Raw genomic sequence first — 22765 nt, 5'->3', positions numbered from 1 at the left:
CTAGTGTAGGTTAGGTGGGCTTGGATCGGCGCAACATCGAGGGCCAAAGGGCCTGTACTGCGCTGTATTCTTCTTCTATGTAGATCAACAAACAGACACTAATTTGGTTTCTGAACTCTCACCACCAGACATGTTAGTTCACAGCTAAGCTCAAATACAAGAACAGCTGGTTACTACCCTTCATAAGAGGAGTAGAAACAGAAGTGGTTTAATCAGACATTCGAACATTCCCCACACTCAGTTTGGCAGTGATTTATATCCAATTCAATTCTATTTACCCGATTTCATTTCATGTTTTCTGGTAAATCATGCTGAGGAAAAATCTATTTACATTCTGTAACTCCTTAATTCATTTGTAATCTTTTGGGAGAGTTCAGGATTTCAATTAACCTTTATAAGAAAAAGTGGCTCCTAAATTTGCTCTTGAATAGCCAAATTCTAATATTATGGCACCTTGATTTTGATTTTACTGCTGCAGGAGATGGTCTAACTGTACCCATCCTATCAAATTCTCTTAAAATCTTTAACACTTCAATTCAATCACCTTCAAAACACAAGGTAATAAAGGACAACTTTATGCAACCTATCCTCATGATTTAACCCACAAAGCACCATTATCATTCTGATACATCTGCAAGGCTAATGTATCTATCCTGCAATGCAGTACCAAAGTGCAATGCAGTATTTTAAATCATCTGACCATGGCTCTATAACAGCTGAAGCATCACTTTTTTCGTTATTGTATTTTCACACCACTAAAGTAAAGATAACAATCTCATGTGGATTTATAGTTATTCTGCAAAAACTCTCCAGTTTTGTTCTTCAAAATCTTGACTTTGGTTTACAGAATTTTGATGTACCCATGTATGTATTCTGCTCCTTCACTGTTCCATCTGTGCCTTATTATCACTTACTATCCACCAGCCTTTTGGCTTTTCTGTAAACTATGGGTTATGTATTGTTTCTAGCTCGGTCATGCTTTATATTTTTCATCATTTTCTATCTGTTCAATTTGCCTTGCTGCCACACCTTAATAGAATTAGTCTCCTCACCTATTCTACTTAATCCCATTAATTCTCTTGGAACACATGTTCACTGTCAGTGTGTCTTGTTATGGTTTAAATATATCTTTATTTAAATAGAAAAGTCATAGCAAAATTAATTTAAAATTATATTACTGTACAAAACAATATTAGAAAACATCTTGATCCAACATGAGTTACTATCCAGAATACAGACCGATTTGATAGCAACTACTCACTACAAGTGCACACATTAATGATACAATTTCAAAAGGTATTCAATCACTGATTGTCTATACCAGTATATCTATTACCCATACAGGTTTCTATCCTACCTGTGCAATAAATAGTCTTAGCAACAGTTGCCATGACAATGCTGGTCATTCCTGTGCCTGCTCCCAACTCCAACACTGTGCAGTCTCTGAATAGGTAACTATTATTCCAAATGTAATCAGCAAGAAGAAAGGCACCACGCCATACCTACTGATGAGAAGATTGCAATGAGAAAGGATTGCTAAAATGTACATATATGTAAAAACTATAAGATGCTTGTACCTGTTTTCCAACATCCTCCAAAGTAGTATCCATAGTGTGTTCTGTAAAAAGAAAACAATACAACACATTGTATTCAATGAGAAAAATCTCACACAACATTCATAATATGAAATTAACCATTAACATCTTCTGAATATTCAGTAAAGTTGCCAATAATTCCAATCATACTTCATGTTTTAATATGACAGCTATCATGTTCATGGAGCTCATAATGCCTTTTCCGGTGTTTATCTATTATATATTAAAAACAGAGTCTATCTTTCCATTTCAAATTGTAAATAAATGTTATACTACATACTTCCAATCTGTGTGCATATACATATACATGTGAAGGAAATAAAGTTACCATAGTTCCAGAGGACCAGAGGGCTGTGCTCACATTAGAGAGAATGCCTGGTGGTGGTTTAATCAGAGGGTTGCCACACCTCAGGTGAGGAGAGAGGCTGAGAAGGTGGAACCTGCACGGTAACCCCAGCTGTACAGGAATTGAACCTACGCTATTGGTATCACTCTGCATCGAAGAGTGTGGTGCGGGAACAGCACAGCCAGCCAGGCAGTATCCAAGGAGCAGGACAGTCTAGGTTTTGGGCATAAACCCTTCATCAAGAATCTGCTCTGCATCGCAAGCCAACCGGCTAGCCAATTGAGCAGGTGAGGATCTCGTCACCCTCCCAAATATGCCCTGATTACATTGGGGTGTAAATGTTTCTAGATGATAGATGAGAACAATCAGAAATGAGCAGGAAGCTAGAAATGGAGGAGTGCACAGATCTTGAAGATTTGTAAGGTTGGATGAAGATGCCTAGATGGAAAGGGTGAGGTCATGAGATTGGTAAAGACGTACAAACAAGTTGGTTAAAATTGAGACATTAGTAAACAGGAAGCCAATTTTAGTCTGCAAGCATAGGGTAGATAGGTGACTGGAATTTGAAGAGTTAAGATATAGGCAGCAAAATTTTAGATAAATACTCGTTTATGTTGGGTAGAAACTGAGAAACTAAGGTGCGTATCCACAAGTTAGATAACGATAATTATACTTTGAAATGTAGTGGGAGCAGAAACAACATTTGGGTAAACTTAAAATTTAAGTTGGAGGTTAATAATATTGACATAGTAAAACTAGAAACGAATTCATGACCTGATGCCAAGACAGGCGAATTATACCTAAGGTTATTCAACCTGGAGAACACTGAAGTGTGTGGTTCCAAAAACATTAATTTTTTTCTGTAGTTGTGTTGAAACAATTGTACTGAGTCAGGAGATTGACGTGAAGAGGTCACAACTATCACATGCCCCAAAGAATCATTACTGGAAAGTCTGTTAGAAAATCTAATAAAATTTATAAGGTGTCGTTTCTCTCACAGTCAGAACAGTTGATCAAAAATTGTTTTAATCACCAGCTGTGTTTCATTGGACATAACAGCCTGAGACTATGAAGCATTTCGTTTGGGCATTTCCACAGCCTATTCTACACATAGATATTTAACAGGGAGTTTCCACAGCTTCAACAACACATTGGCAACTTACTGAAGTTGACTGAGTGACATCATCATTGGTATCAATATTATTTAAATTCAGTGTCTGTAACAGACAGTAATTATCAAGCCAAATATAATCTCAAGTTCTCATTAGCATTGATTATCTTTCTTAACATCTCTCTTCCCAGTGATATCAAATCCCAGAGCCCACTCGCCCTTTAAATGAACTCTACTTCAGTCAAATTGACCCTAGATATTTGTCTTTGTGTGACAATAGCTGAGAAGCAACTCTGCAGATTAGTTACAGTTGCCAAATTTGGAACAAAAAATATTTTTATGGTTAATAATGAAATCATATCCCAAGACTGCCTCCAATTACACATCCTCTTATTTCTAATGAACTTTTGTGAAAAATCATATCAAATTTATTCTGTAAGTCATGGAAACCACTTCCATAGATAGACAACTTCCATATACACGCCTCTATCCAAATTATTAGCAACCTCCACTAAAAATAAATTTTACTGGATAAGTCAGATGTGCCTTGCATATTACTCTCCATGTTGACTACTGAACAGCTCAGATGTGTATTCCCGATCACAGACTCCAGTAACTTTGCCATAACTGACTTAATATTGACAGGGCAGTAATTTCCTGCTTCTTCCCTCATGTCTTAATGATGGTGTAACATTTGTAATTTTTCAATCCAAAGGCAAAAGCTCTGAACCTCACTTATCTGCAATTTTCTCAGCTGCTGTCTTTTAATAAAGTAAAGCCTGCTGAGTTGCCAAGCATACGTCTCACCATTTTTCAAATCCTATATATTTTTTTTAATCATATTGAACCCACTAATTTCTTCCCTTTTACTTGGTTTTAGGTTCCCTTTTGTTACCATTTTATCCTTTTATTCTTCTGTGAAAATGGATGCAAATCACAAATGTAATAAATCTGTCTTTTACTTATTATCGAATAAAGCCTCACCTACATCTGGCATTAAATAAGGCTCACATTTTGCTTTTGCTAACCTTTCTTATAATACATTTATCAAGACTTTTAAATTCCCTTTTCCTACTACAGTACCACAACCTAAAGTGAACCTCTTGGACTGGATTTTGATTAGATTAGATTCCCTACCGTATGGAAAAAAGCCCTTCGGCCCAATAAGTCCACACTGATCCTCCAAAGACCCATTTCCCTACCCTATGTTTACCCCTGACTTGGCAATTTAGTATGGCCAATTCACCTGACCTGCACATCTTTGGATTGTGGGAGGAAACTGGAGCACCCGGAGGAAACCCACGCAGACATGGGGAGAATGTGCAAACTCCACACAGACAGTTGTGCCTGGCGGGAATCAAACCCAGGTCTCTGGTGCTGTGAGGCAGCAGTGCTAACCACTGAGCCACCATGCCGCCCATCCTGACTTCATGGAGTCAGGAAGATTCACAGACCTTTAAATATGATAGGCAAGATCTGAATAAGGATTTCTCACCCCATTTCCAACAGAAATGAAGGTGAGAAACTTTCAAGTTTTGGGGAGGGGTGTGGAGCATGAAGTACACATCAGCAGGGATGTTCGAACTTAGTAGTGAATTCAAATATATCTTATTTTGTTTCGTCCAAAGGTCTTAACCCACAGTGTGGGATTCACAAAGTCATTAAGAGTGGATAAAGTTTGCGTAAGTGTCTTGATCTGAAGATTTTTCATTTCTCTGGTCTGATAGACAAGCCACCTGGCATAGATTAGAAAAAGCATTACTAACTGTTTGTGCAATTTCAAGTTGATATTTTCCAACTAATATTACCATATTGTTATGATGTAATTAATGCTTGAGTCAAGATTAGAGTAGTGTTGGAAAATGCCAGGCAGCGTCTGAAAAACATGAAAATAGACGTTTAGGGCAAATGCCGATTTTCCTGCTCCTTGGATACTGCCTGACCTGCTGTGCTTTTCCAGCACTACTCTAATCTTGACTCTAATCTCCAGCATCTGCAGTACTACTTTCACCTCCATAATTAATGCTTGGCTGAGTTTCCATAATCACAATTCTCATTGCAGGGATTTCTGAGTTCACTGTTTGATTGTCAGTTTAAAGAGTATATTAAGGGATATCTGTCTTTTGATGGGAGTCTGAACAGAAGTTTACTTTTCAAAGAAACTGAACACCTGAGAAGATTAAAAAGCTTCAAATGAGTTTCATGAGTGGAAGTGTTTTTCATTTTCAACTGTGTGACTTTTCTTGGGTGCCATTGTTCATGAGTCACTAAAAGCTAGCATACAGGTGCAACAATCATTAAGGTAGACAAATAGTTTGTTATGCTTCATTGCGAGGGATTGGAGTACAAGTAGAGTGTTGGAGAAGCTGCACCTGAAGTTTTCTGTTTGGTGCCCTTTCCTAAGAAAGGATATTCTTGTCACAGAGGGACTGCAGTGGAGATTCATCAGACTAATCCTCGGGGACATCAGGATTTTCTTAAGAAGAGAGTTAGCAGAAATCGAACTTGCATTCTCTGGAGTTTCAAAGGATGAGTAACCTCATTGAAACTTACAAAATTCTTACAAGGCCTGACAAGGTAGATAGATCTTTCTTAGAATCCCTACATGTGGAAACAGACCCTTCAGCCCAACAAGTCCATACAAACCTTCTGAAGAGTAACCCATTCAGACCTATTCCCCAATCCTATTACTCTACATTTTACCTGACTAATGCACCTAAGCTACACATCCCTGAACACTATGAGCAAATTAATATAACTAATACACTTAACCTGCACATCTTTGGACTGTGGGAGGAAACCGGAGCACCCAGAGGAAACCCATGCAGACATGGGGAGAATGTCCAACTCCACGCAGTCGCCTGAGGTTAGAATTTAACCTGGGTCCCTGGTGCTGTGAGGCAGCAGTGCTAACCACTGCGCAATCGTGCCTTCCCCTAGACAGATCTACATGGAATGGATTCTGGATTAGTGGTGCTGGAAGAGCACAGCAGTTCAGGCAGCATCCAAGTAGCTTACTTGGATGCTGCCTGAACTGCTGTGCTCTTCCAGCACCACTAATCCAGAATCTGGTTTCCAGCATCTGCAGTCATTGTTTTTACCTCGAGATCTACATGGAAGTTTCCTCTGAATAGTGTGTCCAGAAAGTTTGGAATAAGAGGGTAGATCATTTAAGATTAAGGTGAGAAGGAACTTCCTCACTTCGTGGATAATTCTTTACCCATATGGTTTGTAGAAACTGAAACATTAAGCACATTCAAGACAGCAATCAGTAGATTTCTAAAGATTAATAACATCAAGGGATATGACAGTAACCTGGAAAAGTGGCACTGAGGTAGATTATAAGCCATGATCTATTGAATGAAGTGCAGACTCAATGGGCTGAACGGCCTACTCTTGTTCTAGTGTTCCTATCGTGTTTAAGTAACTATCACATGATATCTCATGCAAATTGCTGTGTCATACCTCAAATTGCAATCAACAAGAAAACTTCCCAGGAAAATAAAATGTCAGCACGTTCTTAAACGGAAGACTGGGAAGCTTTTAAAGAACAACAGAGGATTACTAAGAAGGAAATACGCAGAGAAAAAATGAGGTACGAAGGTAAACTGGCCAAAAATATAAAGGAGGATAGTAAAAGCTTTTTTAGGTATGTCCAAGGCAAAAAAATGGTTAAGACTAAAATTAGGCCCTTGAAGACAGAAACAGGGGAATATATTACGGGGAACAAAGAAATGGCAGAAGAATTGAATTGGTACTTCAGATCTGTGTTCACTGGGGAAGACACAAGCAATCTCCCTGAGGTAACAGTGGCTGAAGGACCTGAACTTAAGGAATTTATATTTGCCAGGAATTGGTGTTGGAGAGACTGTTAGGTCTGAAGGTTGATAAGTCCCCTGGGCCTGATGGTTTACATCCCAGGGTACTGAAGGAGGTGGCTCAAGAAATCGTGGATGCGTTGGTGATTATTTTCTAGAGTTCGATAGATTCGGGATCAGTTCCTGTGGATTAGAGGGTGGCTAATGTTGTACCACTTTTTAAGAAAGGCGGGACAGAGAAAGCAGGAAATTATAGACCAGTTAGTCTGACTTCAATGGTGGGAAAGATGCTGGAGTCTATTATAAAGGATGAAATTACGACACATCTGGATAGTAGTAACAGGATAGGTCAGAGTCAGCATGGATTTATGAAGGGGAAATCATGCTTGACTAATCTTCATGAATTTTTTGAGGATGTAACTCTGAAGATGGACAAGGGAGATCCAGTAGATGTACCTGGACTTTCAGAAAGCTTTTGATAAAGTCCAACATAGGTGATTAGTGAGCAAAATTAGGGCGCATGGTACTGGGGACAAAGTACTAACTTGGATTGAAAGTTGGTTGGCTGACAGGAAACAAAGAGCAGTGATAAATGGCTCCACTTCGGAATGGCAGGCAGTGACCAGTGGGGTACCGCAGGGATCAGTGCTGGGACTGCAGATTTTTACAATATATATTAATGATATAGAAGATGGTATTAATAATAACATTAGCAAATTTGCTGATGATACTAAGCTGGGTGGCAGGGTAAAATGTGAGGAGGATGTTAGGAGATTACAGGGTGACCTGGACAGGTTAGGTGAGTGGTCAGATGCATGGCAGATGCAGTTTAATGTGGATAAATGTATGGTTATCCACTTTGGTGGGAAGAACAGGAAGGCAGATTACTACCTAAATGGAATCAATTTCGGTAAAGGGGCAGTACAAAGAGATCTGGGTGTTCTTGTACATCAGTCAATGAAGGTAAGCATGCAAGTACAGCAGGTAGTGAAGAAAGCTAATAGCATGCTGGCCTTCATCACAAGACGGATTGAGTATAGAAGGCAAGAGGTTCTTCTGCAGCTGTACAGGACCCTGGTGAGACCACACCTGGAGTATTGTGTGCAGTTCTGGTCTCCAAATTTGAGGAAAGACATTCTGGCTATTGAGGGAGTGCAGCGTAGGTTCATGAGTTCAATTCCTGGAATGGCGGGACTACCTTACGCCGAAAGACTGGAGCGACTGGGCTTGTATACCCTTGAGTTTAGAAGACTTGAGAGGGGATCTGATTGAGACATATAAGATTATTAAAGGATTGGACACTCTGGAGGCAGGAAACATGTTTCCGCTGATGGGTGAGTGCCGAACCAGAGGACACAGCTTAAAAATACGGGGTAGACCATTTAGGACAGAGATGAGGAGAAACTTCTTCACCCAGAGAGTAGTGGCTGCGTGGAATGCACTGCCCCAGAGGGCAGTGGAGGCCCAGTCTCTGGATTCATTTAAGAAAGAGTTGGATAGAGCTCTCAAGGATTGTGGAATCAAGGGTTATGGAGATAAGGCAGGAACAGGATACTGATTAAGGATGATCAGCCATGATCATATTGAATGGTGGTGCAGGCTCAAAGGGCAGAATGGCCTACTCCTGCACCTATTGTCTGTTGACAATTATTTAAAAGCCAGAGTTCTCATTAGAAATAATAAACTTTTGAATCAAATCTGTCACTGTTTACTGCTTAATTTATTATTGGAGCATTAAAGGGCAAATTGTTACACCTTAACAGCAGCTGGGTAATACTTTAACCCAGATTTTCTACTCGAGTTACACTGGCTGACCAGTGGAGCATGAATGGATTTGATAGAAAAGCCTTACAGAGTCATTCGATCTGCAAAAAAATTGCAAGGAATACACAAAAAGCCAACCCAGAATATGGAGAAGCATGTTGTAACCATGGAATGAACAGAAATATTCAAACAAATGTACTTTTCATCATTTGAATCATAGCAACACTGAGCAGAAGTTTTCCACGTTACTCCAGGTTTTCCATCTTAGTGTGTGTACTGGCTCGTGTAAGAGTCAAAAGGCCAAAAAGCCAATTGACGGCAAAATTGCATATGTTAACTATTTTTGAAAAAGTTTAGTTTTAGTTTATCAAGGAGCACAAAGGTGATTAATACATACTAGGTAGAGGTGAACTTTGCAGCCATTCACCCTCCCTCCTTGCCAGCGCCTACTCACACATTGCCTAACAGTAATATCGGGAACCAGAAATTTGTAATGTAGCGAGCTATAGCAAAACCAGCAATGGTCAAGGGTTCACTCTTGTAGCAGGTGAAACTCCCTTCTTGCAAAGGAATTCTGCAGCAGTAGAGGAGTGAGGAGATAAAAATGCAAACGTTACAGCTTTTGCAATTGCATGGAAAAGTGCCATGGCAGGGTAAGGAGGTGTTCAAGTGACAGGAGTGGGGCAGTTTGTCAGAGAGGAAATGGTTTGTGGTCCCTACTCCATGTTCAAGGTTTCAAACACTCCTTTCAGGTGAAGCAGCATTTTAACTGTACTTCTTTCAACTTAGTTTACAGTAACAACTGCTCAGAATTGGTCTCCCCTACATCGATCAGAACAAACATATTCGGGCTGTCTGCTTTGCAGAACATCTCAACTTGGACTGAAGACAGACTCTGAACTTTGAATTGCTTGCCATTTCAAAACTATCTTGCTCTTGTGTTAATATTTCTGGGAGAAAGTGAGGACTGCAGATGCTGGAGATCAGAGCTGAAAAATGTGTTGCTGGAAAAGCACAGCAGGTCAGGTAGCATCCAAGGAGCAGGAGAATCGACGTTTCGGGCATAAGCCCTTCTTTAATATTTCTGGACTAAGCTTGCTGCTGTGCTCCAGTGAAGTCCAATGAAAACTGGAAGAATTGCACCTCATTTTGTACTTAGGCATTTTAGAGACTTCAGGACACAACATTGAGTTCTCCAACTTCAACCATGAACACTGTTTTCCATTTTGACTGTGTACTTTCCATTCTCCTCAACGCCTGTGTCCTATTGGATGAGTTTTCTCTCAGTAGAGCTGACATATTGTTTACAGTTAACACTTATTCTTCACCTTTGATTCTCCTCTACTATCATTAGCACTCCCTTTACCTTTTGCACTGGGCACCTTCACTGTTTAATCCACTCACTTCTCTAGCCAAAAACAAACTCATTTTCTAGCCCAGGTCCATTCCAAAGTAGTCACATTAGCGTCAAAACATTAATTTTTCTCTATCCACAAATACTGCCAGGCTTTCTGAATTTGTCCAGCACTTAGTGTTTTTATTTCAGATCTCTAGCATGTCTTAAATAAACTACTGTCTGCCCTTCCACATTGTAGACCATGAAAAGGATGATTATTTTACTTAGGGATAAAATATTTAAAAACTCAACTGAATGATACTCACAATTTCTTCTTAACAAAGAGACTACCCATTCTATTAGCAGGTTCTGAAAATTCAACAATGTAATTTGTTCTGTCCTACAATATGCCCACAACATGCATAAAGGCTTTTATAGAGACTTACCTATTCTGATCTCTTTGCAAATACTGCAATCCTCCTCATACTCCTCAGAGGAATATTCCTCCCCTTTACTTATAATGGTGGGGTACACTTTCTCTCTCCATAGATTGTTTTCATAACAAAGGAAGTCAACAGGTCTCCGAATAACATCCAGATCTCCATCGTCATCTAGCAGGATTTCAGGATGCACCGTGTCTTTTGTCACTTTAAATTTATTTTCGCTTGCAGCAGCACAGCTGCAACCCATTTGACCAGTTAAAACATCATCTGCATTTTCTTCACTGCTGAAGTCTCCTGAGTCATCTTTGTTGCAAATATTAATATTCCGTAGGATTTTAAACTTTGACACAAAGACTGCAGAATGAATTGAAAAGATAAATAACATTAATTTCAAATAGTTATCAACCAATATCTCATCGATTCCAAAGCATTAATGTACACTTTTCTAACACCAATGATCTATTAGTTACAAGTCACAAAATTTACTAAGATTGTAAAACACAGTCATATGAGAATAAGGCAACAACATTCTTATCTGTTGGATTTTAAATCATTATCTGCATGAAAGCTTAAAACATACATTTGTAATCTCCATTACATAGGAAAATTTGAGAAAGATATGGGCTAAATGGGACCAGTTTAGTTTGGGAAACTTGGTTGGCTTGGACGAGTTGGATTGAAGGGTCTGTTTCCGTACTGTATGGCTCTATGACTGGCTACAGATTTTACCAGTTACTGAAACACTATTACATGCCGAGGAAGAAAAAGAAATCAATTCAAGTGCATTACATTTTAGAGGCATTTCTTAATATCTTTAATTAAGTATTATCTTGTTATTCTCTAGAGTTAACAAAAATTAGATGAGATCTCATCAAAACTTGCACAATTCGTAAATGGCTAAGACAGTGTATATGAAGAATAGATGTTTCCCCTACCCTCATATAATTACCTTTCATCCCCAGGATCATTCTTGTAAACCACTTTGAGACCCCCTCCAGGCTAGCATATCCTACCTGAAATACAAGCCCAAAATTGCTCATAATTTTTTTTATTCATTCATAGGACGTGGTGTCACTAGCTATGCCAGCATTTATTGCCATCCTGAATTGTCCAAACGGCAGTTAATAGTCAACCACATTGCTGCGGATGTGGCCAGAACAGTAAAGATGAAGGACATTAGTGAATTAGATGGGTTTTTCCTGACAATTGACAGTGGTTTCATGGTCATCATTGGACTCTTAATTCCAGGCTAATTGAATCCAAATTTCACCATCTGCCAATATTCCAAATTCAATGTGAACAGAGTATTATGCAGCCCCAGCATCTCTGCTCTTGTAATCCAGCCCTCTAAAAATGAAGGCCAATATTGCATTTGCCTTCCTAACTGCCAATAGGAACCAGCATGTTAGTTTAAGAGAATCTTAAATGAGGTTTCCTAAGTCTCTTTGTCCAGCAGATTTCCAAAACATTTCCCCATTTAGAAAATAGTTTATGCCTCTATTCTTCCTATCAAAGTGCATAATCTCACATTTCCCAAATTATATTTCATCTGGCACTTCTTTGCCCACTCTCCTAGCCTGTTCAAGTCCCTCTTCAGGATCCCTGCTTTTTCAACACTACCTGTCCATCTACCTATTTTTATGTTATCTGAAAACTTAACAACAATGCCTTCAGTTACTTTGTCCAAATCATTAATGTAAATATGTGGTCCAAACACTAACCCCTGTGGAAATCACTACTTACCAGCTGCAATCTTGAAAAAGACCACTTTATTCCCACTCTCTGCCTTCTGCCAATCAGCCAATCCTCTATGCGTGCCTTTTATGTTCTTTAAAAGAATTGTCCAATTACTCATCGATCCCTGCTCTTTCTTCAAAGCCTTTTTAAAAATAGTTTTGATTCCCTTTTGAAAGTTACTACTTCCATCATCTTTTCAGGCATTTCCTTATAAGAAAAAACCATCACTGTAGAAAAAATGCCTATCTCTCCCACCATTTTTATCTGTTTTCACTGTGATTACAGATTTTGTAAGCTGTTGTGCTCTAACAAAAAAAGAAATTATAACCAGAATCTATTGTCATTCTCCAGTTAAAGAAATAGTCTCTAACTAGAAACAATGGAAAAAGTGGAATGTATTCTTGGGTATTGTTTTACCCGTATCATTGGAATATTGTCTATTTTTCACGAGCCTCAACAAACTCCAAGCAGTGAAAACAGACAAATACAAGTGTGACAAAAAAAAATTATTCTAAGGCAATACCTGGTTGTCCAACTGCATTTAGTCTCACCATAAGGTGCCTAATATTTGGTGTGTACATGTGGACATCAGAAAGTACTGTATCACTCTTGAACGTGATGGAATCCATGCATTCCCTCTGTCTGAACTAGCATCGCAGAGTGACAAAATACTGCAACCACAGAAATAATAACAAAAATTAATTACTGCCCATAACATTTTTGAAGCGTGCCAAATAAACATCAAAAATCCACACAATGTTTGGAAAATACTCCTGCAAAATGCATTACTTTCCTAAAATAAAGCCCCACTCCAGGTTTTACTTTTTTTAAAAACAATCAAAGATTGAGCTTTGCTGGTGTTCTGTACTTGAGGTTACTAAGGCTTTAATAATGAAGTCAAATAGTGCAAGGTTTGACTTTCAATTTAATAATGGAAATCTGGTGAAATATTATTTTGTTATTTAATGTTTCACTTCAGCCACTTAAAAATATTGACAGTTCATTTGAACTGTTATTTTAAAATTGATATTTCATTATCACTCCTGTTGAAATTCAAGTTATAACATTTCCTAGATTGGAAAACAGCAAATAACACCAGCAAATCCTAATTCCAACATGATAGAAAGTATCAATAGAATCATTGCTTTCACAACCCTTTTAAATTTTGCTGTAGTTGCTACTTTCATTGGTCATTAGGTGAGCAACCACTTTATTCCTTTACAAGGTTACTGTGAAAACTTTACAATACATTAGGTTAGTTCCTTTTTGATAATTTTGCATTTTTATACATAATCAATTGTTAACACGGCTGGGACTTAGTACTTAGCATGTGTTTCTAGTTGGAATGTTAATTTGTCTGTTAGCTCCAACATGGTACAACATAAAGCTTAATCACAATTTATTGCTAACTTGATTGTCGAGGTCACTGATAATTTTTGTATGATTTTGTGTGTATAACTGACTTACACGCACTCCTCCACCTCACATAAAATAGTTCTTGTGGAGCAGAGGTTACATTTCTACTTTGAGCCATGAGGCTTAGCGTCAAGTCCCACTTGCTCCACGGGTGTGTAATAATATCTCTAAACAGGTTGATCAGAAAATATCTATCAAAACTTTGCAAAGGCATTTTGGTACAATGGTAGTCCCTCTACCTCTGAGCCAGAAGATTCTGGGCTCAAGCACTACATGCTCCAGAGGTGGATAAATAACACATCTGAACAGATTAAAATAAATGTTCCAAGTTGTTGGGTATGGACAGAACACAGCTGATGTTAGTATAATAAAACAAAGAGCTGTACTCTGGAAATCTGAAACAAAAAGAAAACATTGCTGGAGGAACTCAGCAGGTACGGCAGCATCCATGGAGCAAAAACAGAATCTTGAGTCCAGTAATCCTTCTTCAGAGATTATTTATGTTATATATTATTATTGATTATTTTTACAATTTTCAGCCTATTCCAAAATATTTATAGATGTGCATATAAGTTATTGTTTTGCATAATAGTTTGGTCCCGCTGGTCATGTTAGTGCCAAAAGTATCTCTTATCTGTGTTTTCCTAAGAGTACTGGCTGCAAGCCAGCTTAAACCACAGGTGCTCTGAGCCCACCTACTGGTCTTTTTATAACTTGCACTTGCAGGCCAGGATTCTAGTATCTAGAACTATAAGACTGATCCAACTCGTGAATGTTGGCGACACTGCTGTGAGCAAACAGGAAGAAATTTTAAAGAAGGTGAAACAAACACAGAAAAGGCTAGAGAAAATCGGCAGATCTGCGGAGAGAGCGACAAGAGAGAAACATTTAATGTTTCGAGGCCGGCTTGACTTTTCCATAGAACCACTTTTTGCATTTATTTTAAAGCAGGGTGTGAGATTCTCCGACCACTTTCCAACGCGTTCATCGCTGGCTGAAAGGAAGATATTAGCGATGGGGAAGAAGAGGTGAAAAGAGATGAAATCTCCAGGATGTGTGTGTGTGTGTGTGTGAGAGAGAGAGAGAGAGAGACAGAAAAGTAAACCTCCAGGATCTGTCCAAGCTAGTGTTCCTCGTTATGAGTGACTGTGAACTTTACAGGGGATGACCATTCACCTCGAATATGTCCCGGATCATTATTAATGATCACACAACACCAGGTTATAGTGCAACAGGTTTAATTGGAAGTTGAAGCTTTTGGAGCATTGCTTCTTCCAAATAAACCTGTTGGACTATAAGCTGGTGTTGTGTGTTTTTTAACTTTGTCCACCCCAGTCCGACACTGGCACCTCCACATCAGATTATTATGGCAACAGGGTTAGGCAGCAAATTGCTCTCTCTCTCTCATACACACCTATATAACACATACTATATATATATACTATATATATACTGTGTGTGTATCCACACATATAAGTTCACACTATTTTAAAGATGAGACATTGACAATGCTTGAGTTGATTTCTGACATGTCACAAGTGAAATACTATTTTGGGTTTAGTCCCATTTCCGGCCCCGCCCGGCTCCAGCGCTCGGTTTAAAGCCCCACAGTCACCTGCAGCAACAACAGGACGGCGACTCCGGACATGTCACCAGCAGCAGGCCGCAGCCAGCCCCTCTCCTGCCCCCCCCACTCCCCGGCCGCCTGTCCGTCACCCGGGGAACCTTCCCCTCCGTCCCCCGAATACCCTCCCCCCGGCAACTGGATCCTCGCACTCTGGTTCCTGCTGCTCAACCTCACTCCCTGGCACTGCAGCCTGAGAAAGCACACAGAATATTATTATTATCAGAAATTCTCATGACCACAGCCTCTTCTCTAATTCTCGGGGGTAAGCAAAACATATTTCAAAGTGCACCCCCATCCCCCATTTTGTGTATCCATAGAGTCAGAGAGATGTAGGGCTTTTGCCTGAAACATCGATTTCGCTGTTCGTTGGATGCTGCCTGAACTGCTGTGCTCTTCCAGCACCACTAATCCAGTATTTGGTTTCCAGCATCTGCAGTTATTGTTTTTACCTCATTCAATTCTTTGAGCCTAGTCACCCATATACGAGCATGGTTTTTCTGGTTGTGGTCTCAACTCCACCTTCCTATTCACCCCACTCAAAATGTAGGGCGATTAAGCTAGGCAATTTGTTGGTTCTTTACTGTAAAGCGAAATGGGCTACTAAAGGCTATACGGGACTCTGGGAATTGGGTATGTATGCCAGCAAAGACAGCAAACTGCTGGGTATACTTGTATGAAGGGTACATTTCTGACTCCTCAAAGCCAATGTATCATCTTTGAGGTGAAGTCAGGAGTGTGATGGAATACTTCCCACTTGCAGTTCCAAGAACACTTATGAAGCTTGATGTCTTCCAGGGCAAAGCAGCCCACTTGATTCACAATCACAATCATCCATCCTCCACCATCAATGCTCAGTCGCAGCAGTGTATACCATCCTCGATATGCACTGAAGAAATTCATCAAGGCTTCTTAGCACCTTTGAAATCCACAACACTATCATCCAGAAGGTTCTACCATGCACCTTATCTATACCCCTCATGATTTTATAAACTTCTATAAGGTCATCCCTCAACCTCCTAAGCACTAGTTTAAAATTTCTTAGCTTATCCAGTCTCTCCTTACAACTGAAACCCTCCATTCCTGGCAACATCCTGGTAAATCTTTTCTGAACCCTCTCCAGCTCAATAATATCATTCCTATAACATGGTAACCCGAGGGGTATATATAAGGTGAATGACAGGTGTCTTTTCCTTAGGATGGTGGATTTCACATTTTTAAGGTGAGAGGAGAAAGATTTTAAAAAGACATGAGCGGCAATGTTTTTACATAGAGATTGGTTCGTGTGCGGAATGAACTTCCAGTGGAAGTGTTGGATGTGGGTATAGTTACAACATTTAAAAGACACTTGTACAAGTACATGAATAATTTTAGTTAGCCTCCTCCCCCTCCCCACATTACTGATGAAGGGCTTATGCCTGAAACGTTGATTCTCCTGCTCCTGGGATGCTGCCTGACCTGCTGTGATTTTCTAGCACCACTCTTTCAAATAAATAAATAAGACAAAACCAGCAACACTCACATCCCTTAATTAATTTAGAAACATGGAATTTGGTAAAGACAGAAGTAAAAGTCATTTGACTGAGATTATAACACTCTATCTCAATGGAGACAAGAACCTTTGAAAGAAATGTTAACTGTCAATTATTAATATCAATTTCCATTCAAATGATCACTTGTTACTTACAGTATCTTCAGTGTTGTTTAATTTATCCTGAGTTGAGAGCAAGGTTACCACAGCTGTCAAGAATCCACTTTGATACTCTTCAGATTTTTAAAAAAATCAATTCATCAAATTGTCATTTAAATGTTTGAACTCTAATCACTGTATTTTACTATAATAAAACAGGCTATTACTATAATAAAATAGGCTATCACTCCTGGAGTTCCTATTATTCAGAGTAGCATTCTTCATCCTTCCCTCTCAAAAGAACAAAAAATCCTAACATTGGATTCAGCATTTGATATAGTGATGGCACATAAAAGAACAGTTTATCACTTGGTTGCTATAATGCTTCCATTTCATGCTGCAAGCCATTTGGGCATTTAATCCTGATTGAAAGTGCATTTTGATTTCTGCTACTTTGCCAATGGTGCACTTGACTGAGTCAAATTAATAATTCTATTATTGTCACTTTGCATATATTACTTCGCAAGTCACCAACAGACATATTACACTGGTATGGAAACTATATATAGGGGAACTTAGTGTAAAGCTACAATTTACAATATGTTTTGCAGCTTCAATTTATTAAATTTTAAAGCTTACTACTTGCTGAGTGACATAGAATCTTTTCAGTTGTCACAAAGTAGTATGGGAAAATAGGAACATGAATTATCTTATGAGGATAGGATTATGTTTGGTTTTGAAGCCCCCATTTTGATGCTTGAGTAGTGCATTGATATACATTAAAACTCTTAACATGAGAGAGAAGTGACTTCTTGATTGAGACACCAGAAGACTTCTGGTGTCTATGGAATCTTATGGAGCAGTATTAATGAGAACAGAAATGAAATTTGAGATAAAATGCTCAACAATGCTCTATAATGGTGCTTTAATTAATTATTAGTGTCCTTCCTTTCTCGCTGTATAAGAATTTGGGGCTGCAAGAATTTTAGTGTGAGTCAGGGTTTCCTGTCAATAGTTGAGAAGGAGTTGGGCTGCAAGCAAACATTGTAAAAATACTTTGGAAGAGCTAGATTTCTTCTTTTGTGCAGGTGCAATAGGGTGGGTAGTCACTAAACCCCAACTGTTGCAAAACATGTATTTTAAAATGTATTTCTATTTTTATTCTGCTTAACTATACTATATTTGTATTCCAAATAAATTTCACTGTTGATCAGTCAACTTCACATTAATTTTTACAACTTTAAAAGGTAAGTTCAATAAAATGAGGTATTAGCGAGTTTTGAGAATATTTGTAGCTCAGGTTGAGGTTTTGGATGTAGGTTTGCTCGCTGAGCTGCAAGTTTCATTTCCAGACGTTTCGTTACCCTACTAGGTAACATCTTCAGTGGGCCTCAGGCAAATCAATGCTGAAAATTCTTGCTTTCTATTTATATGTTTGGGTTTCTTTGAGGTGGTGATGTCATTTCCTGTGGTGATGTTATTTCCTGTGGTGAAGTCACTTCAGGTTTCTTTTCTCAAGGGGTGGTAGATGGGCTCTAACTTGATGTGTTTGTTGATAGAGTTCCAGTTGGAATGCCATACTTCTAGGAATTCTTGTGCGTGTGTTTGTTTGGCATGACATTAGTTTTGCTTGTTGTCAGGAAAACAACAGATATGCACCAAATATTGAACTACAGAAGCAATCATCCCAAAACCTACAAACGAAGCTGCATCAGAACATTATTTCAATGAGCCAACACACACTGCAGCACAGAGGAACTACGCAGAGCAGAGAAAAATCACCTATACAGTGTATTCAAAAAGAATGGGTACCCAATGAACACAGTCCGCCGATTTCTCAGCACCAAACCCAAACAAGCAGATAAAACACGTCCAGAAACCTGAGCCACTCTCCCTTACATCAAAGACATCTTGGAAATGACTGCCAGACTACTCAGACCCCTTGGCATCATGGTAGCCCACAAACCCACCAACACACTAAAACAGCAGTTAATGAACTTGAAAGACCCTATACAGACAATGAGCAAAACTAATGTCATTTACAAAATACCATGCAAGGACAGTAACAAACACTACATTGGACAAACAGGCAGAAAACTATCCACCAGGATACATGAACACCAACTAGCCACAAAATGACATGACCCTGTCTTACTAGTATTCTCACTAGATGAGGAAGGACACCACTTCGACTGGGACAACACATCCAACCTAGTACATGCCAAACAAAGACACGCACGAGAATTCCTAGAAGCATGGCATTCCAACTGGAACTCTATCAACAAACACATCGAGTTAGACCCCATCTACCATCCCCTGAGAAAAGGAATAGGAAGTGACATCACCACAGGAAATGACACCACCAACTCAAAGAAACCCAAACATATAAATAGAATGCAGGAATTTTCAGTGCAGCTTCGCCTGAGGTCCACTGAAGATGTTACCTAGTAGGGTAACGAAACATCTGGAAATGAACCTTGCAGCTCTGCGAGCAAACCTACACCCAAAATGAGGTATTGTGCAAAATAATTTCCAGTGGCTCAGTGTAAAAGAATATTGACCATCCATATTATCATTAAAATTTCTATAAGTTCAATAATTGAAAAGTATTATACACAGACTTGTGCAATGCATTAAATTGCACTACATTCTTAGATACTTTAATGTAATGTTTCTGCAATGTACAAATTCAGAATTTTAGTTATGCACTAATAATTATTCGCTAATTAACTGGTAAAAATCACTCAACACCAGGTTATAATCCAACAGATTTATTTAAAAGCACTAACTTTCAGAGCACTGCTCCCTCATCAGGTGGTTGTGGGCTATAAGATCAGAAGACACAAAATTTATAGCAAAAGTTTACCGTGTGATGTAACTGAAATTATATATTGAAAAAGAGTTGGATTGTTTGTTAAGTCTCTCATATTTTAGAATGAACATGTTGGTTTCAGTGCTTTCATATGTAAATTGCAGAACTTTCTTAAAGTTACATCCTCAAGTGAGCTTTAACAATTGGTGTCGTGTCAGCTCAGATAATACATTTAAGGTGTGAGGTGCCCTGTGTGAGACTGTCTTTTCGTTCCACAATGTTCAGACTGATTCTAATCTAAAAAAATGGATTTACAGAATCTTACATTGATTCATGCAGTTTTTGAGAAAAATAAAGTGTAATTCTGCGAGTACAAATTCACCCCACAAATGTATATGTGTTTGTGTGTGTGTATGGAGGAAGGGCGGTTTGTGAGTGTGTGTATGTGAGAGAGTGTGAGTGTAAAGGGGTATACATCTGTGAGACAGTGAGTGTGGAAGTGTATGAGAGACAGCGTGTGTATGAGAGAGGGTCTGCGTGAGTGTATGGGTCTGTAGGAGTGTGTGTGTGTGTCCCGGTTGAGGACCTCCCTGTGGGTACCAAACTTGGCTTTCAGCCTCTGCTCGACCACTTTGCATTGTTGCCTGCCCTGAAGTCTGCTTTGGAGGATGCTCACACGAAGGTCTGAGGTCAAATATCCTGGACCGCTGAAGTGTTCTCCGACTGGGAGGGAACACTCCTGTTAGTTGACTGTTGTGCGGTGTCTGTTCACCTGTTGCCATAGCTCTGCTTGGTCTTGACAATGTACCATAACTCAGGGCGTCCTTGCCTGCAGTGTATGAGATAGATAACGTTGGCCAAAGCATGAGTACCTGCCATGTACACGGTGGTATCCGTGTTGACACTCTGACACATTTTGCAACATCTACCATGACAAGGTTATATGGTGTTGTCCTGAAAACCCGGCAGTTTGCTGCAAACAATGATGTGTTTGAGGTTTGATGGTTGTTTAAAGGTCTTGGTGAGGTGCTCATCCTCATTGATAATGTATTGCAGGCTGCGAAGAACATGGCATAGTTTTTCGGCTCCTGGGAAGTACTGGACAATGAAGGGTACCCTGTCAGTTGTAGCAAGTGTCTGTCTCCTGAGGAGGTCATTACGGTTTCTCGCTGTGGCATGTTGGAACTGGCGGTTGAGCATCAAATCCTGTTTTTATGAGGGCATCCTTGAGTACTTCCAGGTGCCTGACACGTTCCTCCTCATCTGAACAGATCCTGTGTATGCGTAGGGCTTGTCCGTAGAGGATGGCTGTTTTAATATGTTTCAGGTGGAAGCTGGAGAAGTTTGCTGAGGTGCGCACCATGTATGTGGCAAGTACTCATGTGACTCAGCCAGCGTTGTCTATCTCATATGCTGCAGGCAAGGATGCCCTGAGGCATGGTACATTAGTGAGACCAAGCAGAGGCTATGGCAACAGATGAATGGACAGTGCACAGCAATCAACAGACAGGAGTGTTCCCTCTCAGTTGGAGAACTCTTCAGCAGTCTGGGATATTTGACCTCGGACCTTTGGGTGACCGTCCTCCAAGGCAGCCTTTGGGACAGGCAGCAACGCAAAGTGGTCAAGCAGAGGCTGATAGCCAAGTTCGGTACCCATGGGGATGGCCTCAAACGAGATCTTGGGTTCATGTCACACTATAGGTGACCCCGCTTCACGACAGACACGGACCCACACACACTCTCTCTCTCTTTCACACACACACACACACACACAGACCCTCTCTCATACACAAGGTCTCTCTCATACGCTCACACATACACTCCCACACTTACATGCATGCACCCTCTCACAGATTTATACCCCTTATACACCCCTCGCACAGACTTATACGCACACTCTCACAGACACTCATACCCCCCCACCATACACACACCCACCCACATGCACAAACGCACACACATACAAGTTTGTGGGGTGAATTTGTACTTGCAGAATTACATGCTATTTTGCTCAAAAACTGCATGAATCGATGTAAGATTCTGTAAATCCATTTTTTAGATTAGAATCAGTCTGAACATTGTGGCACAGACAGTCTGACACAGGGCACCTCACACCTTAAATGCATTATCTGAGCCGACATGACAACAGTTGTTAAAGTTCACTTGAGAATGTAACTTTAAGAAAGTTCTGCAATTTACATATGAACGAACTGAAACCAACATGTTCATTCTAAAAGATGAGAGACTTAACAAACAATCCAATATAATTTCAATATATAATTTCAGTTACATCACACGGTAATCTTTTGCTATAAATTCTGTGTCTTACAGTCTTATACTCCACAGCCACCTGATGAAAGAGTAGTGCTCTGAAAGCTAGTTCCTCCAAATAAACCTGTCGGACTATAACCTGGTGTTGTGTGATTTTTTTTGTACACCCCAGTCCAACACCAGCATCTCCAAATTATCATTAATTCACATTATCCTGAGATGGGGTAGGTGTTTTGCTCCTGCAGTGAATAATCAGGATTATACTATGCAGCAGTATGACATAAGAACTTGAAATCCTCTTCTTTGTCAAATTAAATAACTTTTCAGGAAAATGTCACTGTAAATAATCAAAGAGCTCATCTGAATTTAGTCGCTTCTCATTCAACATTGATAGCTGAGACAAATCCACCAACCTTAAGGAGCCTTTATTTGTCAGAATACACAATCTCTTGTCAGTAATTGAGGGTTGCCTAGAGGCACTCACTGAGTCCTCATTGGCATACTGTTAGCCAAGAGATTTGGTACTCAAAACACCAGTTCATTTCCATATAAAGAAATGCTAAATGAACAGATCTATTTGGGTGTCATAGAATGTGCAGACCTCAGCAGGGATGCTAAATTTAAAAACGAAAGCAATCTAACAGATAAAATGAGAGAGTGATGTAGTCTTGTAAGTGAATGATAACTTATTATGGAGCTGAGTTTACAGAATCAACTCAAAGCAGTGATTTTAATAAATATTAATTTTTGAATTTCCCATTGCATGAGATTCAACTTTATAACAAGTGCGTAACACATGAAATATGATCAACACTGCTGAGTCTGCAGTGACTGAATCACAATATGTTATTATTGCAAGGTA

General features: G+C 39.5%; 1 protein-coding gene across 6 annotated transcripts in view; it reads right to left on the bottom strand.

Annotated features, from left to right (window-relative positions):
• The window catches only part of mettl22 (methyltransferase 22, Kin17 lysine), a 76639-nt gene that overhangs the window by 31293 nt on the left and 22581 nt on the right, over positions 1 to 22765 (bottom strand). Inside the window, exons 1-6 of one of the 6 annotated variants that reach the window (XM_072559585.1) lie at positions 15182 to 15277; positions 12674 to 12821; positions 12157 to 12241; positions 10417 to 10767; positions 1578 to 1618; positions 1358 to 1502 (exon numbers count right to left, since the gene is read on the bottom strand). In XM_072559585.1, the coding sequence (XP_072415686.1) occupies positions 1358 to 1502; positions 1578 to 1618; positions 10417 to 10767; positions 12157 to 12241; positions 12674 to 12691 (640 nt within the window). In that variant the 5' untranslated portion in view covers positions 12692 to 12821; positions 15182 to 15277. Of the gene's footprint in view, positions 1 to 1357; positions 1503 to 1577; positions 1619 to 10416; positions 10768 to 11362; positions 11427 to 12156; positions 12242 to 12673; positions 12822 to 15181; positions 15278 to 16877; positions 16958 to 22316; positions 22392 to 22765 lie in introns of those variants that run through there. The other 5 variants (XM_072559586.1, XM_072559582.1, XM_072559583.1 and 2 more) reach the window with 5 other exon arrangements.

Source organism: Chiloscyllium punctatum, chromosome 40, assembly GCF_047496795.1.
Source record: "Chiloscyllium punctatum isolate Juve2018m chromosome 40, sChiPun1.3, whole genome shotgun sequence".
NCBI classification, from domain to species: Eukaryota; Metazoa; Chordata; class Chondrichthyes; order Orectolobiformes; family Hemiscylliidae; genus Chiloscyllium; species Chiloscyllium punctatum.
This window is presented reverse-complemented; position numbering and strand designations above follow the sequence as displayed.